Source organism: Platichthys flesus, chromosome 18 (assembly GCF_949316205.1).
Source record: "Platichthys flesus chromosome 18, fPlaFle2.1, whole genome shotgun sequence".
Taxonomy (NCBI): Eukaryota; Metazoa; Chordata; class Actinopteri; order Pleuronectiformes; family Pleuronectidae; genus Platichthys; species Platichthys flesus.
In genome coordinates this window covers 14,457,673-14,478,910 of record NC_084962.1, presented here as the reverse complement: position 1 = coordinate 14,478,910, position 21,238 = coordinate 14,457,673, and the positions used below count along the sequence as shown (strand labels likewise).

The 21,238-nt window shown below is 41.7% G+C and overlaps 4 protein-coding genes and 3 non-coding genes across 8 annotated transcripts; 1 reads left to right on the top strand and 6 right to left on the bottom strand.

The window, feature by feature from the left end:
• Positions 1–355: 355 nt before the first annotated feature.
• LOC133973931 (dynein light chain Tctex-type 1-like) lies at positions 356–8,062 on the bottom strand. Its single transcript, XM_062412003.1, has 6 exons — positions 8,031–8,062; positions 7,112–7,337; positions 1,461–1,502; positions 847–970; positions 671–748; positions 356–463 (listed from the first exon to the last, which is right to left on the bottom strand). The coding sequence occupies exons 1-6, from the start codon at positions 8,060–8,062 to the stop codon at positions 393–395; spliced, it is 573 nt and encodes a 190-aa protein (XP_062267987.1). The 3' UTR covers positions 356–392.
• LOC133974056 (U2 spliceosomal RNA) lies at positions 2,724–2,914 on the top strand. The gene has a single exon (XR_009924649.1). It is a non-coding gene; the product is annotated as a U2 spliceosomal RNA (small nuclear RNA).
• LOC133974055 (U2 spliceosomal RNA) lies at positions 3,379–3,569 on the bottom strand. Its single transcript, XR_009924648.1, has one exon. It is a non-coding gene; the product is annotated as a U2 spliceosomal RNA (small nuclear RNA).
• LOC133974044 (U2 spliceosomal RNA) lies at positions 7,139–7,329 on the bottom strand. Its single transcript, XR_009924638.1, has one exon. It is a non-coding gene; the product is annotated as a U2 spliceosomal RNA (small nuclear RNA).
• Positions 8,063–8,910: 848 nt separating the features above from the next.
• On the bottom strand, positions 8,911–9,936 carry gtf2h5 (general transcription factor IIH, polypeptide 5). The gene is made up of 3 exons (XM_062411400.1): positions 9,777–9,936; positions 9,402–9,463; positions 8,911–9,280 (listed from the first exon to the last, which is right to left on the bottom strand). Exons 2-3 carry the CDS (start codon positions 9,434–9,436, stop codon positions 9,100–9,102), a joined length of 216 nt encoding a protein of 71 aa, XP_062267384.1. The 5' UTR covers positions 9,437–9,463; positions 9,777–9,936; the 3' UTR covers positions 8,911–9,099.
• Positions 9,937–10,499: 563 nt separating this feature from the next.
• serac1 (serine active site containing 1) lies at positions 10,500–16,875 on the bottom strand. Of its 2 annotated transcripts, XM_062411882.1 has the most exons (17): positions 16,803–16,875; positions 16,088–16,185; positions 15,922–15,958; positions 15,691–15,833; positions 15,112–15,201; positions 14,469–14,600; positions 14,272–14,393; positions 14,062–14,190; positions 13,831–13,944; positions 13,171–13,333; positions 12,830–12,980; positions 12,585–12,726; positions 12,351–12,451; positions 12,051–12,148; positions 11,702–11,884; positions 11,471–11,614; positions 10,500–11,312 (listed from the first exon to the last, which is right to left on the bottom strand). In XM_062411882.1, exons 2-17 carry the CDS (start codon positions 16,176–16,178, stop codon positions 11,176–11,178), a joined length of 1,977 nt encoding a protein of 658 aa, XP_062267866.1. In that variant the 5' UTR covers positions 16,179–16,185; positions 16,803–16,875; the 3' UTR covers positions 10,500–11,175. The 2 variants fall into 2 exon arrangements, with proteins under 2 accessions (XP_062267866.1, XP_062267865.1); XM_062411881.1 differs by lacking the exon at positions 16,803–16,875 and having other exon boundaries at positions 16,088–16,759.
• Positions 16,876–18,096: 1,221 nt separating this feature from the next.
• Positions 18,097–20,770, bottom strand: myct1a (myc target 1a). The gene is made up of 2 exons (XM_062412113.1): positions 20,441–20,770; positions 18,097–19,437 (listed from the first exon to the last, which is right to left on the bottom strand). Exons 1-2 carry the CDS (start codon positions 20,493–20,495, stop codon positions 18,890–18,892), a joined length of 603 nt encoding a protein of 200 aa, XP_062268097.1. The 5' UTR covers positions 20,496–20,770; the 3' UTR covers positions 18,097–18,889.
• Between the last annotated feature and the right edge of the window lie 468 nt (positions 20,771–21,238).

Below are 21,238 nucleotides of genomic sequence, written 5' to 3'. Positions count from 1 at the left end.
GTTTGATTTGGTGTAAAGATCTCTCCCATCTACTATATTTTCATAATTTAATATCTGTATGTGATGTGTGTAGTTTAATGCTTTAACATATGGAACCTACATCTGTGTTTTAAATATATATGTCTCCTCAGCCAGACACACACAAGTGGAGGACACATCAGAGTTTGACTTTTCTCCTGATTTCTTGGAAATTCTATCAGTTTCTGTTGCTTTATGACTTAAAGTTGTACATTTAGCCCTCTGTCGTGTCATGTGTAAATAAAACAAATCTATAGAGCATAGTTTTTTTTTTAATCAATCTCATTTGGCATAAAAACCACAGAAGAGATTCAGGTTTTTCAGAAATACATCAAATCCTCCTTACTTTAAATACCTATTGTAAACTAGTCAATTCAGGGGGTCAGACCAAAGACACTGACGATACAGTACATGGACTTGTTCTCCCATCTCACTAAGCAGCTTCCTGTTTGGAGAGAGACACAATAAATTACACATTTCATTTGCGCAGTTTCTGAGAAATGTCCAAGGCTAAAAGTTTGACAAGCATTTCTCAGGCAGACGATCTTTCTCATGAGTAAAATGACATTTGCTGACATTCCTGCACACATGATAACTCTAATCCAAGAGCCAACTATTTGATATATGCACAGAGATGTTCATTTCCCTTTACCATCTGTGGAGTTGTCCCAGAAGCAGGTGCTGGCTATTTGCAGTCCTGCTCCATTCTTCTGCATGATAATACAGGTCACTGAGGGGGAGAGAAACAGAGCCTGACTTTAGACCTCAACTTCAGAAGAGCTCTAGAAACAGCACCATGATGGGATTCTGAGGGAGCGCATCACAAACCAATATACTTGAAAGGCTTTCCCAGCTTCTTGAGTTGATTGAGGCAATGCTCCAGCACACTGGTGGTCCACTGGTTCACTCTGCTGTGCTGGAAGGTATTTCCTCCTATGGCTGCTTCCACGGACTATAGACACCAAGTAACAGAGAAAAAACAAAGGTGAATATTATATATTTCCATTCATTGGCTTTTATTAGCTTCTTCTCTTTTAACCTATGTAAAGTGTCTTTGAGCTTTGTTAAAAAACACAATATAAATCAAATGTAATATCAGTATTTCATTATTATGATTAAATTATCTTTAAACAAGCACAAGCCACCACCCACAATACTATACTTTTAATAGCCTTAAAATAATATTGTAATAAATCTAATACATGTTACAAAAACTAGATCTATAATCCAAAACATAAAACTCAACCAGCAAAATATTGAATAAAAACTACTCTAATATCTGTTGTTTAATGTGACATCAACTGTGGGGCTCGGTGCCTAGCCACCGTTAAAGTGTTCCATGGCAACCGATTAGTAGCTTAAGTGCTAGGCACAAAGTTAGCAGCTCAAGCATTGAGCAGATAAAACCCACAACTTGTTAATAAGTAAGGTAACATCATTACCTCTTTAATAACTTTGCTCACTTCTTCATCGACAAACGCGATCTGTTTGGAGAAAGACAAAAAAGTGCAGATGCAGGGAGGCTAATGCTCGTTTTAAGTGTTCAGGTGAAGCGATGAGTTGTTAGCTATGATATAAGATGAAAACCTAACAACAAATACTTTTGTGACAAATTAAAAATACACGCAAATAACAGGTTTAAGGAATCAAACCAACCTCCTCCTCTGTAGGATCCTCCTCCATAGTTCAATAAGGGCAGGTTCAAAATCATGGCAGTCGGGCTCGAAGAGGCTCAAACCTGTGTCAACAGCAACTGCCACTGATGTGTAAAACCAGATGCCTTTGATACATCTCTGTTCATAGGCAGCTGCCTTTGATGCCACATTGTCTGAGAGCATCTAAAGCTGTTTAATGATTTGAAATATAAATTTAGATGTACTATATATGTATTACTTTAAGAAAACAGCCATATATGAGCATATTTCACAGTAAAAATAGAGAAATACAGATCAATTATTATTATTGGTGCTCAAAGCAGTAACACGCTGATAAACATTCTGAAACTACATATAAATCTCAGGGAATAAGTCACAAACAGTGGTAGTTGCCCTCAAACAGGGTGGCAGGCAGTGGCAAGTGACAGCTACAAATCAGTGAAAGTTTCACCCCAAAAAATGTACCCAATCATCAGATATATTTATACAAATTGCTAATGATATATTTGAAGTTAAATAAATTAAACGGAAATGTTTTTTTAGCGTTATGTGGATTATTTAATTTGCTTCAGAGCCATTGAAGGTTCAGGCTGAGTGCGGTTTCCTGGTTTCTCACCAGGGGGCGACAGAGCCCACTTCATCTCCGTGAATACTTCTGCTTTCACAACGTGTGTTTATGTTAATTCCACGATCACATGCGACCCCGTGATCAGTGACAGTTATACAGAAACTCTATAATGTCGTATCACCTGATAAATAAACCATTCCACTCGCTGCTTCAGCTGTAAGTAAGAGATCGCGATGCTCTGTTGTAGCGGGCTCCTATTGGACGGCAGCAGACCACGTGGTAGCATGGACACTCTTTAAGTTTCTTAATGTTACGGCTCTAACGTACGATCCCGTGTTGGTTTGACTCCGATATGCGCCTAGACATTAAACTGTGTGTTTCTACTTTACTGGAAGCGTTTTTCCTGTTATTTTAAATGTTTTGAACCGTGACTGAGAGTAGCGGTGAGGAGAATCGCTCTCCCCATGAACACAATCTACAATATCGCTTCTCGGCCTTTTGGCTAAGATCAAGTGTAGTATCTGTTCTTATCAGTTTAATATCTGATACGTCCCCTACCCGGGGACCATATATTAAATTGATTTTTGGAACTGGGAGATGGAATAGGGGCTTGCTCCGTCCACTCCACGCATCGACCTGGTATTGCAGTACCTCCAGGAACGGTGCACCCCCCTCTACTTGTGAAATATAACAAACAAATCGATTCATTGGATCATTTCTGAGTTAAAAATATCAGGTTTCCAGATCCATACTGAGTTTAATTTAGAGTAAGATCATCCCTATCTACTATCGTACTTTTATAATTTAAAGTCTGTGATGTGTGTCGTTTAATGCTTTAATAAATGGAACCTTCATCTGTGTTTTTAATATATATTTTAGTCTCTACTCACGTGATGTCTCCTCAGCCAGCCACACACCAGTGGAGGACACATCTGAGTTTGACTTTTCTCCTGATTTCTTGGAAATGTTTCTGTTGCTCAAAGTTGCACATGTAGCACTCTGTCATGTCAAGTGTAAATAAAATAAATCTGTACAACTTCTTTTCTTTTTATCGATCTCCTTTGGCATAAAAACGTGCCGGATGTTTTGACCATAGGAAGAGCGGATAGTAACAGGTGTTTGTTGTACACAAATAGAGGGGGGTGCACCGTTCCTGGAGGTACTGCAATACCAGGTCGATGCGTGGAGTGGACGGAGCAAGCCCCTATTCCATCTCCCAGTTCCAAAAATCAATTTAATATATGGTCCCCGGGTAGGGGACGTATCAGATATTAAACTGATAAGAACAGATACTACACTTGATCTTAGCCAAAAGGCCGAGAAGCGATACCGTGCACTGAGATCACGGGGCAAGCAGTTCTCCTCACCGCTACTCTCAGTCACGGTTCAAAACATTTTAAATAACAGGAAAAACGCTTCCGGTAAAGTAGAAACACACAGTTTAATGTCTAAGCGCTGATCGGAGTCAAACCAACACGGGATCTGATAATTGGGTCAATTTTTGGGTGAAAATTAGCAAAATACCCGAGTTTATGTTTGAGATGGGAAGGTTCACATAGACAAATTGGGCTTTGTCGCCCCCTAAAGTGACGGAGGAGGAAACTGCACCCAGTTTGAAACTCAGTGGCAAAGCAGACATCACACTTATATCGACACCTCCCAGAAGTGGGATCAAACTATGGGAGCAGCTCGTAGAGGCACTTCCGGTGGCAATAGAAAGTGCCACTGATTTGTAGCTGTCCCCTGCCACTGCTGCCACCCTGTTTGAGGGCAACTACCACTGTTTGTGACTTATTCCCTGAGATTTATATGTAGTTTCAGAATGTTTATCAGCGTGTTACTACTTTGAGCACCAATAATAATAACTGATCTGTGTTTCTCTACTTGTATTGTGAAATATGCTCATTTATATGGCTGTTTCCTTAAAGTGATAGATATATAGTTATTTGCATTTATAGAAGGGGAGAGCGTGAGGCACCCCTGTATCTAGGCAACGGAACACATTTGTAGTCATTTAACCATTATGTTTTCAAGCCCCTCCCATTCCCCCCTTGCCATGACGGAGAAGATGATGCTGGTGCTGTGGAAAGTATGCTCATTCACAAAAATGATTTTTTTTTGCATGTAAAAGTAAATTTTCTTGCTTTGAACTTAATCAACTGTTGTGTCAAAACAAATTGAATCAGGTATTATATCATACATGTTAATGAACTTCCAACATATAAAACCATGTGATTGATCCTAGCTGAAGATTAGCCTGAATTGCTAAGAGATGTTGTTTTTTTCTAAAACGGTGGCTGTGGGGTAAAGTGGGACAAATGCTGTGGGGTCTCACTTAACTCCACCATGAAGCACAAGTTAAGTTTAGTTTTAAACATATTTTAGCGTTATATTACATTATATATGTTTTATTTTTAATGTCATAAACATTGTAGAAAAGCCATCATGCCAAGAAACTATATACCAGAAAGACAACCTTGGGCCAAACACCCCTCGCAGAGATGGAGAGTGCAGCCCCTGAGGTCATGCAAGGAAAGAAGTCCTTAAGAAAAGCTGGAAGAGATAGAAATATTGATAAGACAACACTCAAAAGATTCATAAAGAAAAAAGAGAAAGGGAAAGAGAAATCAGTAGCCTGGGGTGCAGTAGCTGAGGTAAAGAGAATATTCACAGATGAGATGGAGGAGGAGCCGAACACTTGAAACAACTAGCTGACCAGTTCCATGGCCTTGCTCCAGTTAAGTGCGGTGAACTGGCATTTGAAAAAAAACAATATCCCTGTCCCTGCCAATTGGACAGAGAAACAAAGTGCAGGTAAGATAGGGTGTGCATGAGATCACATGAATCATAATAATCATAAATGTGTTTAATTGACCAATCCCCATGATTCTGTTACTAGTCAGAAATGTTATGGTAGTTATACAGTGGAAAAAGTGAGTGGATCACTTTACTCCCTTGATTTCTCTGGTCTGACTCATTTCAGCTGTAGCTGGGGTAAAGTGGGACACAAGACAACTTTTTTAAAAACAATCATATTTTCACTGCCATTTGTCCTGAAGACATTCTGATCATTTCCATTGCTAGGAAACATCCTGAATTACTGGGAAATGTGTACATTTTACTGATATATCATTTTAGCACGACTAGAGCGGAGCAACTGTAGAAAATGTCTCACATTACCCCGCTCTCCCCTAATAAATCATAAAACAGCTTTAGAGGCTTTCAGACAGCAGGGCAACAACTGTGACAGCTGCCTCTAACCAGTCTGGCATCGAAGGCAGCTGCCTATGAACAGTAATTTATCAAAGGCATCTGGTTTTACACATCAGTGGCAGTTTCTGTTGACACAGATGGAGACTCTTTGAGCTGTCGCTGCCATGATTTGAGCTTGCTCTTACTGAACTAGGGAGGAGTATCCTACAGAAGAGGAGGTTGGTTCGATTCCCTACTCCTGTTATTTCCAAATATATTCAGTGAGAATCGTTGATATTCAGTATGTAGGTTGTCAGGGAGGTATTGAACACAGGCATATCAGTCTCTCTCTGAACTTATTGTGCAAAGTGTTTTTACAGTACTTTGAAGTATCCTGAGATGATCTATTCCACAGTGAAAATGTTTGACTTAACTTTAAAAAATTGTAAACAGCAAAAATATTGGACTTTACTTTGACAAATCTCCAAATCTATACAGTACAAATGCTTGATATTCAGTTTGTAGGTAATCGGAGAGGTCCTTAACACAGTCATATACGTCTCTATCTGAACTTATTTAGCAAAGTGTTTTTACAGTACTTTGAAGTATCCTGAATTGATCACTTCTGTAGTGAAAATGTTGGACTTTACTTTGAAAAATCTCCAAATCTATACTGTACAAATGTTTATTATTCAGTTTGTAGGTAGTCAGAGAGGTTCTGCCCACAGGCTTATCAGTCTCTCTCTGAACTCATTGAGCAAAGTGTTTTTACAGTACTTTGAAATACTTCTACAGGTGCACCATAGAGAGTATCCTGACTGGCTGCATCACCGCCTGGTATGGCAGCTGCACCGCCCTGAACCGTAAGGCTTTACAGAGGGTGGTGAAGTCTGCCCAGCACATCACCAGGACAGCGCTACCATCCATAGAGGACCTCTACACCTAGTGGTGCAGGAAGAGAGCAGCCGTTTTAATAAAGACTCCTTTCACCCCATAAACCTGTTTGCCTGCTGCCGTCTGGCCACAGCATACGGGCCCGCACCACCAGGCTCAGAGACAGTTGCATCCCATAAGACTTTTAAACTCCTCTGAACTGCAATAACTCCACCAAACCAGCAACACAAGGAAGAGGCGGTGGTCTAGTGGCAGAAACTTGGACTATGGGCGGAAAGGGTCTCTGGTTCGTCTCTGGTTCAACTCCATGGAGAGACAACAAAAGACAAACCTTACTCCCCTAACATCTGCTCCCCGGGCGCCGAACATGGTCGCTCACTCCTCTGTGTGTCCTCCACCAGATGGGTCAAAAGCAGGTAAATTTCCCTACCTGCATGAATGTGCCTGTGCATGTGTTTGGGACTAATAAATGCATCTTAATCTTAACATGGCATATTTGCACTATTGCACTGTTGTTGTTTTATTTTTCTCTATATCAGTAAATATATATAGATATCTATATATATTTTATTTTCTATTTTTAATATTCTCTTTTATACTATTTCTATTTACTTATTATCTTTTGGGGTTTGTGATTACTTGAGCATTGCTAGAAGAGAGCCTGTAACTCATGCATTTCACTACTTGAATCTTGAAATATCCAGAAACAAGCTTTACCATAAATGTCGGTATATGCACGCTGAAGAATATCTTTGCTGCCTTGATTGCACCAAGGATGACTAACCTTAGGTATTTGTTGTTTACATCGAGAGGGGGGTGCACCGTTCCTGGAGGTACTGCAATACCAGGTCGATGCGTGGAGTGGACGGAGCAAGCCCCTATTCCATCTCCCAGTTCCAAAAATCAATTTAATATATGGTCCCCGGGTAGGGGACGTATCAGATATTAAACTGATAAGAACAGATACTACACTTGATCTTAGCCAAAAGGCCGAGAAGCGATGACATATACTGTGATCACGGGGACAGAGCTTCTCCTCACAGCTACTCTCAGTCCCGGTTCAAAACATTTTAAATAACAGGAAAACGCTTCCAGTAAAGTAGAAACACACAATTTGATGTCTAGGCGCTGATCGGAGTCAAACCAACACAGGATCGTACGTTAGAGCCGCAACATTAAGAAAGTTAAAGAGTGTCGACGCTACCACGTGGTCTGCTGCCGCCCAATAGGAGCCCGCTACCACAGAGCATCGCGATCTCTTACTTACAGCTGAAGTAGCGAGTGGAATGATTTATTTATCAGGTAATACGAAATTATAGAGTTTCTGTATAACTGTCACTGATCCCGGGGTCGCGTGTGATCGTGTAAATAATATAAACACACGTTGTGAAAGCGGAAGTGTTCACGGAGATGAAGTGGGCTCCGTCGCCCCCTGGTGAGGAACCAGGAAACCGCACTCAGCCTGAACCTTCAATGGCTCTCAAGCAAGTGACATTACACATAACACAAAAAAAACCCATTTCAGTTTAATTTATTTAACTTCAAATATATCATGAGGAATTTGTATCCATAAATCTGACGATTGGGTCGATTTTTGGGTAAAAATTTGCAAAATACACGAGTTTACATATTGGAGATGGCAAGGTTCACAGAGATAAATTAGGCTTTGTCGCTCCCTAAAGTGAAGGAGGAGGAAACTGCACCCAGCCTGAAACTTCAGTGGCAAACCAGACATCACACTTATATCGACACCTCCCAGAAGTGGGATCAAACTATGGGAGCAGCTCGTGGAGGCACTTCCGGTGGCAATAGAAAGTGCCACTGATCTATAGCTGTCACTTGCCTCTGCTGCCACCCTGTTTGAGGGCAACTATCACTCTTTGTGACTTATTCACTGGGATTTATATGTAGTTTCAGAATGTTTATCAGCGTGTTACTGCTTTGAGCACCAATAATAATAATTTATCTGTATTTCTCTACTTGTATTGTGAAATAGGCTGTTTCCTTAAAATAATAAATATATGGTTATTTAAATTTATAGTTATAAATTATAAAACAGCTTTAGATGCTCCCAGACAGTGGGGCACTTGTGACAGCTGCCTTTAAAAAGTCTGGCATCAAAGGCAGCTGCCTATGAACAGTGATGTATCAAAGGCAGCTGGTTGCAGTTTCTGTTGACACAGGTGAGGTTGCTCTTACTGAACTATGGAGGAGTATCCTACAGAAGAGGAGGTTGGTTCGATTCCTTAAACCTGTTATTCCCAAATATGTTCAGTAAGAATCGTTGATAATCAGTATGTAGGTAGTCAGGGAGGTCCTGAACACAGGCATATCAGTCTCTCTCTGTACTTATTGAGCAAAGTGTTTTTACAGTACTTTGAAGTATACAGAAATTAGCTACTTGAAGCTAAAAATGAGTGACTTATTTTGTCAAACCTCATAATTGATACCATAAAAATGTTTCTTCATCCCATGAATTCCCAGAGTGGAAGATAGAGCAGCACCAACATATAAGAATAGTACCTTTCTTATGGTTTTGTTATGTGACAAACCCACTGGAAAAACGATGTAGAGATATGGTGCTACATTTCAGCAATTTTTATTATATATATATATTGGACGCAACTAAGACCCTACAACGTAAGCCAGTGTGCAACCAAGTAGCAAAATCTAAGAAAAAATATTACAAAAATAAGGGACTGCATTTAAAACATTGCAGCACTTATTATAACCGAGATGAAACAGTCACAAGTCCAAGATTGGACAGTTATGTCATTTCTGCGTGATGGGGAATGAATTCTGGTCCATGAGTTCTCCGACTCGTTCCTGAAGGATCTGAACCACCTCTGCCAGGATAAACACGTGTGTGTCGTCCAGGTCCTTCAGGATGAACTTCTTCCCCAAAGCCATCTTTTCATCCAGGTAGAGGAGGAACTGTTTCATGGCAGGATCACTGAAACATGAGGGAAGAGAGGCGAATATTACTATGAACGTCTTTGCATGCAGAGTGAAGTGAAATGTTCTATCATGAGTAGGACGCTAACATTTCAGGGCAGATTGACAGCTTCTCTTACCATTCAACGAGGACACCTTTGTGTACGTTGACCATGTTTGCAGGTGTAGGGAAATCCAAAAGCTAAAATGAAGCACAGGGAAGTTAAGTGACTATCATGTAAACACGAGTAGCTCAAGTAGCAGCAGTCAAACATACAAAGTAAAGAAGAGTAAATAAACGCTGATCAACAAAAAGTAAAGATCGGAGTTTTTTTCTACTGGGCCATTTTAAATGAGGCTATTTTCTTATCATGCTAACATTGCTACTTTGTAAATAACAACTGGTAGGTTTGTGGTTTAGCATTATTAGCTTACAAGCGCTAACATTAGAGCTTAAATACGTGTGAAAGTGTAACATACAGAATAGAACGAGACATTAATGTATATAGACATACCCGGCTACGTTCTAGCGAATAAGTCAACCCGAGACGAGAGTTGGTCTCTCAGTAGCTTTGTTAGCTGCTTGTTAGCTGCTGCTGCTAACTGGGGTTCTCAAATCATATAGAGCTGAAGACCAACAATCAAGTCGCGGGGCTCGTGTTGATGACGTGTGTGGTGACGTTGGAAGCCTCGCGAGCCGGCAGCACCACGTGACGGCCGCTGGTGGTGCAGTAGTGTGCTGATGTCTATTCCTAACAGCCTGCATATGTCCACGAATGCAGGCTGTTCGGAGAGAATCAATGTTTGTCTCTAATTTGCACTAAATCCCTGCATTTGTAATTTGACATCGTTATTTCGTCAGGCAGCACAATGTTGTAAACCTATTGAACATGTATTGTGAAGCTAAATAGATTATGTTACCCATCAGTACTTTTGAGCTCGACCAGTGAATCAAGTATGACCAATAAAAGGTACAGCACCACACTGATGTATATAGTATACCCATAAAGCAGTACTGGTCAATAATTTGCAACATTTCCCACAATAAACAAACTCACAGAGAGAACGAAGGCATATATAGCACTATTTTTGGGGCGAATGTGCTTTGATATGATTTTAAGCTTGTAACACCATAAAAAAAGGTTGTATTGACAATGCCATAGAAACATTAAATAAATATATTGATTTAGGCTGTGCAAAGCAGCTTTGAGAAGAAAATGAAGCAGTGCGACACAGAGTGTGAAGGAGTCCAAGAAGCCTCCAACTTAATGCATTTATTCATCCTGTATTGCGACTGACTACAAACACATGGAGTTAAATAAAATTGTTTTGGATTAGTCTCATGAAAATAAACAAAACATCCTGAACTAATATGCACAAAGGTCAATTTGGAGTAAGGCTCACTGAGGAATATGTTTTGGCACAAAATATGACTCACACACTACTGTTATGATAAAATATAAATATAAAAATAAAATCTTAAACCATTGCCTCAGTCAAAAATGTGACAGGCATTAGTGGCAACGACATATCAGTGTAAAGTTAGGTGTAATTGCAGGTTTAGATTAAAAAACAAGAAAGGTATTATCTGAACTTATTTAACATTTTAAATTGCTGTTAAAAATTCAGACGGATCCTTACAATTCATCTGACTTATAAGTTTCGAGACAGATCAATCTAGGACGAGAATACAACATAAACTATCATCACAACTGACAACATTTCATAGCTATCAATGTGTAAAATAGCTTTCATTTTTCTAATTATACCAAGATCAGAGTAGTCAGTATATAAGTGTGCAACAATGAGGAGAGGCAGTTGTGTTTCCATGTGGTTTGGGGTGTTGGAGAGTGTGAGTGCTGTCCCCATTTCAAGTATACATTAGGTAGTATCAGTGTTCACACACTGTTTCAGTCAGTGGCTGAGGTAGCTCTGCAGTGCTTCCTGGATAAACTGGAGGCTGCGTTGGTACAGGAAGGAGTCCTTCTTCTCTGGCTTGCAGATATTGAGATGATCTACATCGACCTCGATGAGCTCCCCGATGCCAAGATCTGGAACCAAATCAGAACAGCGTCATGGTAAGAGCTACAGGAACATGATGACAGATGTACAGCTACCAGGACCCATGTTCGTTTTGCTCATTCTTCCATATATTAACAATACATCATAGATAGACTTTCACAATTCCCTTGTGATTAGTGTTACATACTTGCTGACTGTGATGGCACCACCAGTATCTTGATCATGGGACCAATGTTTGTTGGCAGCGTCTCTGCAAAGCTCAGCACGTTGAATTCCTTCTCCTTGGCAATGTTCAAGAAGTTCTCGTTCAGGTTCCGCAGAGCTGGTGAGTCTTCACACACATAGACAACAACTCAGTACAGACATTGAAGATTTTCTATGAAGCAATAAATAGTCTATGAGGTCGGAATGAACTCACCTTTACAAAGTTCTCTAACTTCTACGGAGGGAAAGAGGAGATATCTGACATTGACGGAGTATTCAGCCATGAAAGTGCCATGGTGAGGAACACTATAGAACATTACGCCCTTGGTGTTTTTTAAAAGCCCATGCATCTCAGGGTCCTCTGAGGCATCCAGCAGCATTTTCTTCACAAGTAATCCTGACGGAAAAATAAAACACAAGAGGATATGGACGAAGAGGAAACCTTAAAATCATTTGAAGGTGTTGGTGTGAATAAAGATCAAACCACTTCTTTCCAATGTGGTGTCCAGGAGATGTGAGTGAAAATCTGATAAACTTGTGGAAGGGAAAGTCTGTTAAAATACCTCCCATACTGTGGGCTACCCAGACCACAGGCCTCTCTCCAACCCCAGCCAGCTTTAACTTCTTTAGCAGCTCTTGACTTCTGTAGGCCAAAGACTTCCTAATGACATGAGATAGAGGAATGAATACATAGATTGTTCAGATAGGTAGTGTTGGAATTGTGTATAATGCATTTTGGGGTTTTTGCACATCCGAAATCATTTAACATAAAACAAGCTACAATTCTAAATAAAAAATAAAGAATAAAGGTTAAACAACATTTTAATACTTGTAGGAATTTAAAGAAATTATGGATTCTTCACCTCTGATTCTCAGCCGGACACTTGGCCAGCCAGTCACTAAGGTGACTGTCATATTCCACTGACAGGACTCTCAGATTTGGACAGTCAGCAGCCAACCATGTCTGTCAACAAGAGAAGACACAGACACAGAAGAACAGTGAGATGATTCGCTCCCTCAAGATTATCCAAATGAGACAAAAACTGAAGACACTTCTATTATACTTAGAGGAATTCAAATTCAGGGTTTTTTCTTACCTTTGGCCAACACTCAGTGTAGTTGTCCCAGCTGCCCACCTCCTTCTCCTCCTCCGACATGCTGCGGTCCTTCTGCCTCCACGTCTTGAAAGCTGCCCCTAGAATCCCATGGATGAACAGCACGTCTGCTTTGATTGGCTCCCTGTTAATAAAAACATTGCCAAACAAAAATGTTGGTTCAAAGGTCAAATAAAATTAATAAAATTATAAAAAAGTATGAGACATAGTAATAATTGTTTTCCTACTTGCCACGTGTTTGTGGATGGAGGATGTAGACGCCATCTTGGTATTTCTCTTTTACGCTCTCCCTATCTAGGTTGGCCAGAGCGCGAGCTGCATGAGACGCCTGCATGACGTGAGGAGAGTGCATCATCTCAGCCAGGACAGACACCCAGCCTAAGGGTTGGCAAAAAAAAGCTGTTACAATTTGGACAGAAAGTTTCTAAATAGACAATTAGAGACACAAATATACACAATGAATCAGGCACATGCCAGGGCTTGTTTTTTTTAATAACACCCTTAGTACACACAGTCCAAGACATGAGCAGAACCCTCTCAATAATCAGATAATTTACAGACTCCTCACCAGACTGGGCTATGGCCTGGTGAACGCTCTCATTGAGCGCCAAGTTTCCAATGATTCGAACAATGTTCCTCTGAATCTTCAGGGAGTCTCTACGGAGCTGATAAACCCTCTGGAGGAGCTGCAAGCCCCCATTGGCCACTATGTGGTCACAGTGGCTCTGGACCTGTGAACAAGAAACCCATTTTTCCGTTAGTTCCGAAACATTTATTCACTTCTCCTGTTTCTGTCTGGGGAAAGAAGGAATGGTAAAGAGGTGTGTGATTCACTTTAGGAACAGAGGACTCCCTTCGCCTTTTGTTACTTATCAGATCTTTTACACGCACAAAATATATGTTACTAAAGGAAAGGGAAAATCCAGAAAAGCTTTATATTTGTATTTTAACTATCAATCACATTCTCAACATTCAACTATGGTCAACATAAGCTGAAGATAAGGAGGTCATGACAGAACATTGTGTCCAGTGTGGTGATCATTTTAAATACAGCAGACATGAGAACCTCAGGAATTAACTGAACTAAAACAAAGAGTGCTCTCTGGTGGATTTAGCTTTTACTTGAAGAACTTTGAACTTGTGAGTGCAGAACAACCAAATTGATTATAGAATTTCGTTCTATGATGTATATGGTCAGTTTTTTAACATGCACAATGGTTGCCGTTACCTTTGAATGCTGCACCAGTGCTTGTAGACAGAAGGATTCCACCTTCTCTGAGGGGACGGAGGTAAGGCTCTGGGCGTAGGGGAGCCCGTTACCTCCAAAACACCAAAGACCACCCTGCAACACGGGAGAGCACAGGTGTTTGTGATAGATTTGAGCATATACAGGCTCACTGCTGTCCTGATAGTTCTAGGAAGTCATGAGTTCATGTATGCCTCCATCAGGCAGGATTACCCGCTGCGCTGCCATGGACTGAGTGCTCTCTCTGAGGGCCAGTGAGGTGAAGTACTGAACACATTTGTCCACCTCAGATAGAGGCAGAGACGCCAGCAGCTGCCTCAGTCCATCCTCTTCTGACAAACCCTGTGAAGATGTTGGCACAGATGTGTGAGCTAAAGCTGAGGCAAAGAATATGTAGGCATATAGTTGAACTAAGATTCATACATCTTCCAGGTCCGGTAGCACAGGTGGGGGCAGGAAGAATCTCAGGTCTACCTGAGGAGTCCGGGCCAGGCCCACTGCTGTTCGCTGGTCTATAACTTGGGCTGCTGTACGATACTGGTAGTCTGCAATATGAATAGGTGTGAGCTAATCCCTTCTTATTTCACAACATGATATAAGGCAATCTTTACATATTTTACCATGCCAGTTGTGATTATCCGCAAGCTCCTGTACAGCCTGTTGTCTGATGGCTACAGTGGCTGACTGTGTCCTTTTCAGCAGGACCCATAATGCCACCTCATGTGGGTCTGCATCTACATGGCTAAAGTGCTCTAAAACACACAGACAAAGAACAAACTCGTAGAACATTTAAACAACACAAAGGAAATGTATGCACAAATATTTCTACGCACTCTCCAGCTCTGTCTACAAAGATTCACTATCAGGATCTACAACAGCACCTTCAGCTAGGAAGTTACAGACCTTGAGTCATCAGTTTGGCAGCTGTTCATTTTAAAACATCAAAAGTGAATTTATTAGAGATCTCATTGGGATATTATTTTAGGAGGAATGCTAATTATTGATCTAACATAAGTGGCCCAAAAGAATCGGTTGCACAATATACACCAGTGTTCAAACCATGGGACATTGAAAAACAGGATGTGCATGTGAAAGGCAGGTGTTTCCTTTGTTCTTCTCCTTCACTCCACATGAACGCGGTAGAGTAACTGTAGGTTTCTGAGAGTAAAAACTTTTGCTTTCTAAATTAGGGATAAGGATTTCACACACTGGACTTTCAGATTATCAGGTGAAGTGGTACAAAGTCCACTTTTGGTTTCTTACCATCTAGGGAATGCAGCAAAAGTCTAGAAGACATTTCCATAAACCGCCGTGCTGCTTTGTGAAGCTCCCGCCTGGCTTTGTTTGTAAGCCCTGAAACATACACACAATGGGGGAAAAAACAAGAACCACAACTTACTACAAAATCAGTGTAACATTTATGCCATCTCTATAACAAATGACTAAAAAAGCAATGGTTATTATTTGGTACCATTGCACAGGTTGGTTGGTTGGTTATTGTCCCATTACGTAAGTGAACCTTGACTTGTGGAAGGGAGATCAGTCAACAGATTGACCCAAAAAAAACTGACAGGAAAGACAGAAGAGCGCAGGAGGAAGGAAAGTCGGGAAGTAATGATTGCAGTTGTCACTGGACACCTGAACATTACAGTCTTGGCACGGCTCTATTCTCATACAAAACATGAAGCCACTCAGCATATTTAACCAGATGTCAAACATCTGGGCAAGGGAGGACAATGCCCAAAACCAATAAATCTAAACTAAATAAAGATATCAACATGTTCCTATTCTTGTAAGTTCCATAAGGTGTTTTAAAGTGACTGAATGAATGATATACATTACCTGCAGTGAGATTGTCCTTCTCATCTGAGGGCGAGGCTCTCAGATAAATGTAGGACTTGTACTTCTCTTTATAAATGGCACTCGTGTCGATGGTCACGGCCTTGTCCAAGGCTACGACCTCGTACGTGATAAAAAGACAGCCCCTGCAGGAAGGTAACAGACAAGAGGAAGCACATTTACACGCTTTGACGCAAACTGCACACATCAGATTGAGTATTAAAAGCACCTTACCCTAAGACCACCGCTCCAGTTACTTTAGCAACCTTCCCTGCATTGAAACAGGGAGAAATCTGAATTAGCCAAGCGGGTCACATTAAAGCAAGCAGACTGACACAATGCATTTGCTGCTGTCGATATTAAGAGTTAGATTCACTCTAATCCAGCTCCATTGACTCACTCAGATCTCTCCACTGCAGCACTCTCTTGACCCCGGGCCCAGCGGTGCTCAGTCTCCGGCAGCGGATCAGACGTAGAGCCGCTGCAGACATGCTCCCCCTGCACGAACCAGCCATGTGAAATTAGGTTCAGATCAGAACGGACACTGCCCAACACTGGATAACTTCACACTAGCAATTTCGTGTGGTGATTGGCATTTAAGCTAATGCTAATTTATTATACTAATAATAATAACAAGCACGTATATTCAAGTCATACGATCTAGAGCTGCACTGGTAGTACGGTGTGTAAACAAGTGCACAACACAACACAAGTGCACAACACACTGACATGTACCCAACTAGAGTCAAATATTGTATATATAGTTAACAAGCTAACTCGGATGCCACTCTGTCAGTAAAACCTCTGGCTAACGTTAGCTAACATTAGCTGCCGGTGCTATCCCGGGATAACTAAACCGGGTGGCGTGTTTTCTGGACTTGCAGTCAAACCCAGTCATCATCCAAACACACGTTTCTGTGAATCCAGCGCGGTGACACCGTCAAAACAAACACTCACAATAAACACGAAGCGACGTTAGCATTCAGCCACCGTCTACCTCCTTTAATGTTTAGCTTGTTGCTAGCGTGTCGCTGCTAACCAGCTGTGCACCCCGCTGTCTGAGCCTGTTACACTTATCGTGTGGCTTCATTTCCATGGAGGCACAGGGACATTACCTCGTTAATGGACTGACACTGTAGCTGAAGAGGACTCCAGTGATGACCCCCCCACTGCTGCTGCTGCTCAAACCTGTCCCACAAATAATACGTCATCCACCGCAACAGACGCTAAACCGTAAAAAACAAAGTAAATCGACATATGATTTTCTTTACTTCTTTTTTCTTTAGTGGTTAGACTGGAATTGAATAGTATTATGGGGGAAATTATATAATAACACTTGCTATGCATTTAGCAGTTTAAAACATCAATCGTACACATTTTTTTTATATCAATATAAAGATGTGGACTTTACTAAAAGTCAACATCAGTATATTATATTCTCCACTGATCATAGGGAGTTATGTGTTCACACCGGTCTGTTTGTTTGTTTGTTTGCATGTATGTAAGCACAATGATTCATAAACTACTGGACTGTATTGCAAGATACAGGGTTCTTCACCATATTCACTGATTTCCCATGGATTACTTGATGTGAAAACAACTGGGATATTTAAGTAACTGATATCTATCAATATGTGCAGTTTGGTGCCACTTGATTGAATGTAAGCGGACTGTTGTGCCTGACAGAGGTGTGTGCTTTAGGTGGTGCAGGTAGTGGCTGTGCATTTAATTTAATTTCTTTAATGTAATGTTATTGATGTTATTTATGTTGAAAATATGCACCGTATTCCCTAGGATTCCTGAGAGAGTATTGAATTCCGTTGTGCTTTTGAAAAGTGCCTGCAAATTGTTGGGTGACACATTAATACAAATAAAACAAACTAAAAAGACTGCGGGAAATCGGTTTGAAGACGAATTGTGAAAGTAAAGTTACAAAGCTGGTTTTACCGTAATGAGTCAAACAGCGCGGTTCCATTTGAAAATATTCTCTGAATACAGTCGAGACGGCGAATCTCAATTTTGAAATGTTAGGGACACAACTGGTGCAACAGTTGTTTCGCCCTAATCAAAATCCCCCTCATCCTCCCCCATGAGTTCGGACCCAGCTCCTGTGTCCACTGGTGTCCTGCTTCCACCCTTGGCAGCGTCGTTGCGTGGGGTTGGCTCATCCCTGTGGCCCAGGGAGCGCATTTCTCCGCGCTGGTTCAGGGGTAAATGATGCTGGTCTTTACAGGTGACTTACCTAAGCAGCCAGCCCTGATGGCTATTATACTTTTTTGAGTGATGCCAGATAACAAAAAGATATCCTGGGTATTTTGAACCTGCTTCCTCGTACAGACCCCGGGGCACTGCTTTGTTACTGCTAGCAAACGCCCTCCAAGCTTTGTATGGAAAAACACAGTGGTCACGTTTCGATTCTTGCTTTTATTACATTAACTTATGAGCAGAGTTAAGTAAATGGCATTCAAACATATATAAGATTGTAAAACCTCTTTCAACTAATGCCCTCTTTTCTGTCACACACACACACACACACACACACACACACACTATTCATGTTAGCACACATTAAAGTCCTTTGAAAGACACACACACACTCACATACTTCAGCTTTATTAAAACATGTGAGGCAGCAATTAAAACATCAAAAGCTGTCTCCATTAGGTTTTGCTTGGATAGACCAATGACACACACAATATCCTTACTGCACACAAATACTCGTCTTCCTCTCGGGATACACACAAACACACACACACACACAAACACGCACACACTTAATCTCTCTGTTGCATATATTCGGTGATCAGCAGGGTTTAAAGCACACGTCTTGCCTTGCATCATGAATGCCCAGCCAATACTATGCATATGTAGATGTTTCCTGGTCGAGACTATACTAAGATTCTGTGCAAGCATACACAACGAAGTGTCAAACAATGATTTTGAAATTTAAAATAATCAGTATTGAATGCTGAAACTCAAGTATGCTTTTGTCGATATATATATATTAACTAACTGAAACTGATTGCTGCTGCAGATTGTTGTTGTCTCGGGCAGGACACTCGATTGACCTTGACTTCCTCGTCCGCTCCGCCCATCTCCACCTGGTCACATAAATCAACACAGCTCGATTCCAGTTTCATTCATGAATCCATTTGTCAACTCATTCATTCATTGTCAGCGTGCGTGGCGCTCCCTCTCCTCCTCAGGTGCGCGTTTCCTGATAAGCTCTGATAATGCTCTCATAAGCTGGAGGTGGGGTCTGCGTGGCCTGCAAACCCCTCACACCATTGCTCCCCCAAAACGACTCAGGTCTGGGTGGGGTGGCAGCTGCCAGGGCCGCAGTGTGAGCCGACCCGGGCGTGGAGGTCAGCGTCGGGGTCCGAGGCAGCGTGGTCTGACTTCCCTCCTCGGCCTCCCTGGCGATCTGGCTGCACTGGAGCAGCGGGTGGAAAGTGGAGGCCCTGAAGCTGGACTTGTGCCCCAGGGGGTCGAAGTGATCAGGGGAGGACGTCTGCCGGTGGAAGCTGAACGCGGCGCTGACCAAGCTGTTGTTGCTGCGCCGGTCGTAGCTGCTGTTGCGGTTAAAGCCGGGACGGTTGCGTGAGCTGGTGCGTGATGGGCGAGGGGGGCGGCGGGTGATGCTGGCCGAGCCTGCTCTGCGGCGGGACATCCAGGTCAACAGCACGTAAACCAGGGCCCCCAAAACCAGGCCCACCCCCATGGACACGCAGAAAGCTATTATGAGAGGGACTGTGGAGAGAGAAACATGTTCTGTACTTCAGTCTGTGTATTTCATTGATATTTCACAAACATAATAATAATAATAATAATAATACATTTTATTTGTAAGGCATTCTTCATCCGAGAATCTCAGAGTGCCAAACATCCTCACTAACATCCTCCAAAGTCTTTAATTCCACACATTTTGCTTTATGTCTCTTTCACCCCATTGACTTTACTCTGAGGGTCAAGAGGTTAAAAATAGGTTAGTACATCTAAATGCACGTCAACCCCAATAACAGTAGTTCTTTTTTTATCACCCCCTGGAAATGGAAGGAGGTTAAATTAGAATCCAAGGCCTCACCAAGATTTCATAAAAAAACATCTGCCTGTTACAAATGGAGCTTTGCCAGCAGTTTCTTACGAGCTGGTGTGTTTTTGACAAAGTAATAACAGGCTTTCATCTTTCAAGTATACCAGAGCAAGTCCTTCGGAGACAAACAAACTGATTGCATTTCTTCCCCACAAAAAAAAGGGCACAGACTTCTGCATATTGCTTTTTGCCTTGGAAGCAGTACTCCCCGACATAGGCTGAGACAAATCCTGCTGGACTTGAGCCAGGGTAAATAAAACAATTTCCTTTCAATACAGTTTGCTCTTAAAAACTTTACTCGTTTTAGTGTAAGGCCACATTTCCACATTTCCACAGCAGCTTTTCTGTGACTTGAGGAAAAGGAAAGCACACACTGGTCAAAAGTCATCTGGAAAGGACATTTAGGCAAAAAACACTCAGACAACATAACGGAACCTCGTAGAGTTCGACTGAGTGTTTTTTTGGAAACGGAAGAAAAAGTTTCTTTGATTATTCTGATCTGTTCGATAAGCTGCTTTATAAAAGGAACACATATCCACATATTGTATCTATTCCGAGGTTGATTAAAGCAGAAATTCCCTTTAGAACAGCCGTGCCAATCACAGAGACCACATGAAACAGACCAGCGAAGAGAGAGAGAGGAAATTAGAAAAAACTCACCCGCATCAAACGACTCAAGTATTTCCAGAAAGAGATTTGTGTTGTTCTCGGCCATGACTTAATCTGTTCAGTTAGAGGAGAAGAGAGAGAGACTCAACTCAGTCTTTATTTTACTCTCTCTTCTTCTCCCTTCTCCTGCTCCTCTTTCAGCTCTTGCTCTTTCTTTTTTTCCTGTCTTTTTTTTCCTCCCCTCTTTCCCGTCCTCTCACTTTCTCCCTCTTTTTGTCCCTTGCTCACTTGCCCTGTCAGTAAAAGTCTGTCCCCCTCAGAGAGAGCCTCAGCCCCAGAGGCACTCAGGACTGGCAGCTAACCCTGGCAGCCGCCTTGTTTATGGAAGCGGAAAACTACACTGTCACATTTCCTGCTTTTCTGCTTGAAATTAGCAACAGGAGGGGCTTATCTATCCAGGACAGAGATCCTGGAGGTGGGGAGACGGGGGGCTGTTGCCATAATCACTTCCTCTACCATCATTTCCTTCAGGTTGATTAATGTACAACAGTGTCAGCCCAACGCCACAAGACTCACTTCTTCAGCTTTCACCATAGCAAAGCGCACCACACTCACCAACATTCTTATTCCTGTCAGAAACTACTTACATTTTAATGTCTAATATTTTTCTTCTTCCACCACAGAGACCACAGGTGAAAGTTTTGCCATCATCCGCTCCAGCAGCTACAATTCTGGGTCTGAAATGGGTGTTGAAGTCAAAACCACATCTGGAAATTATGGTTGCTACGCTGTAAGTGCTTTTAATTCTAAGTTGTGCTCATGCAAAATAAATATGCCTAACTCCGGAGC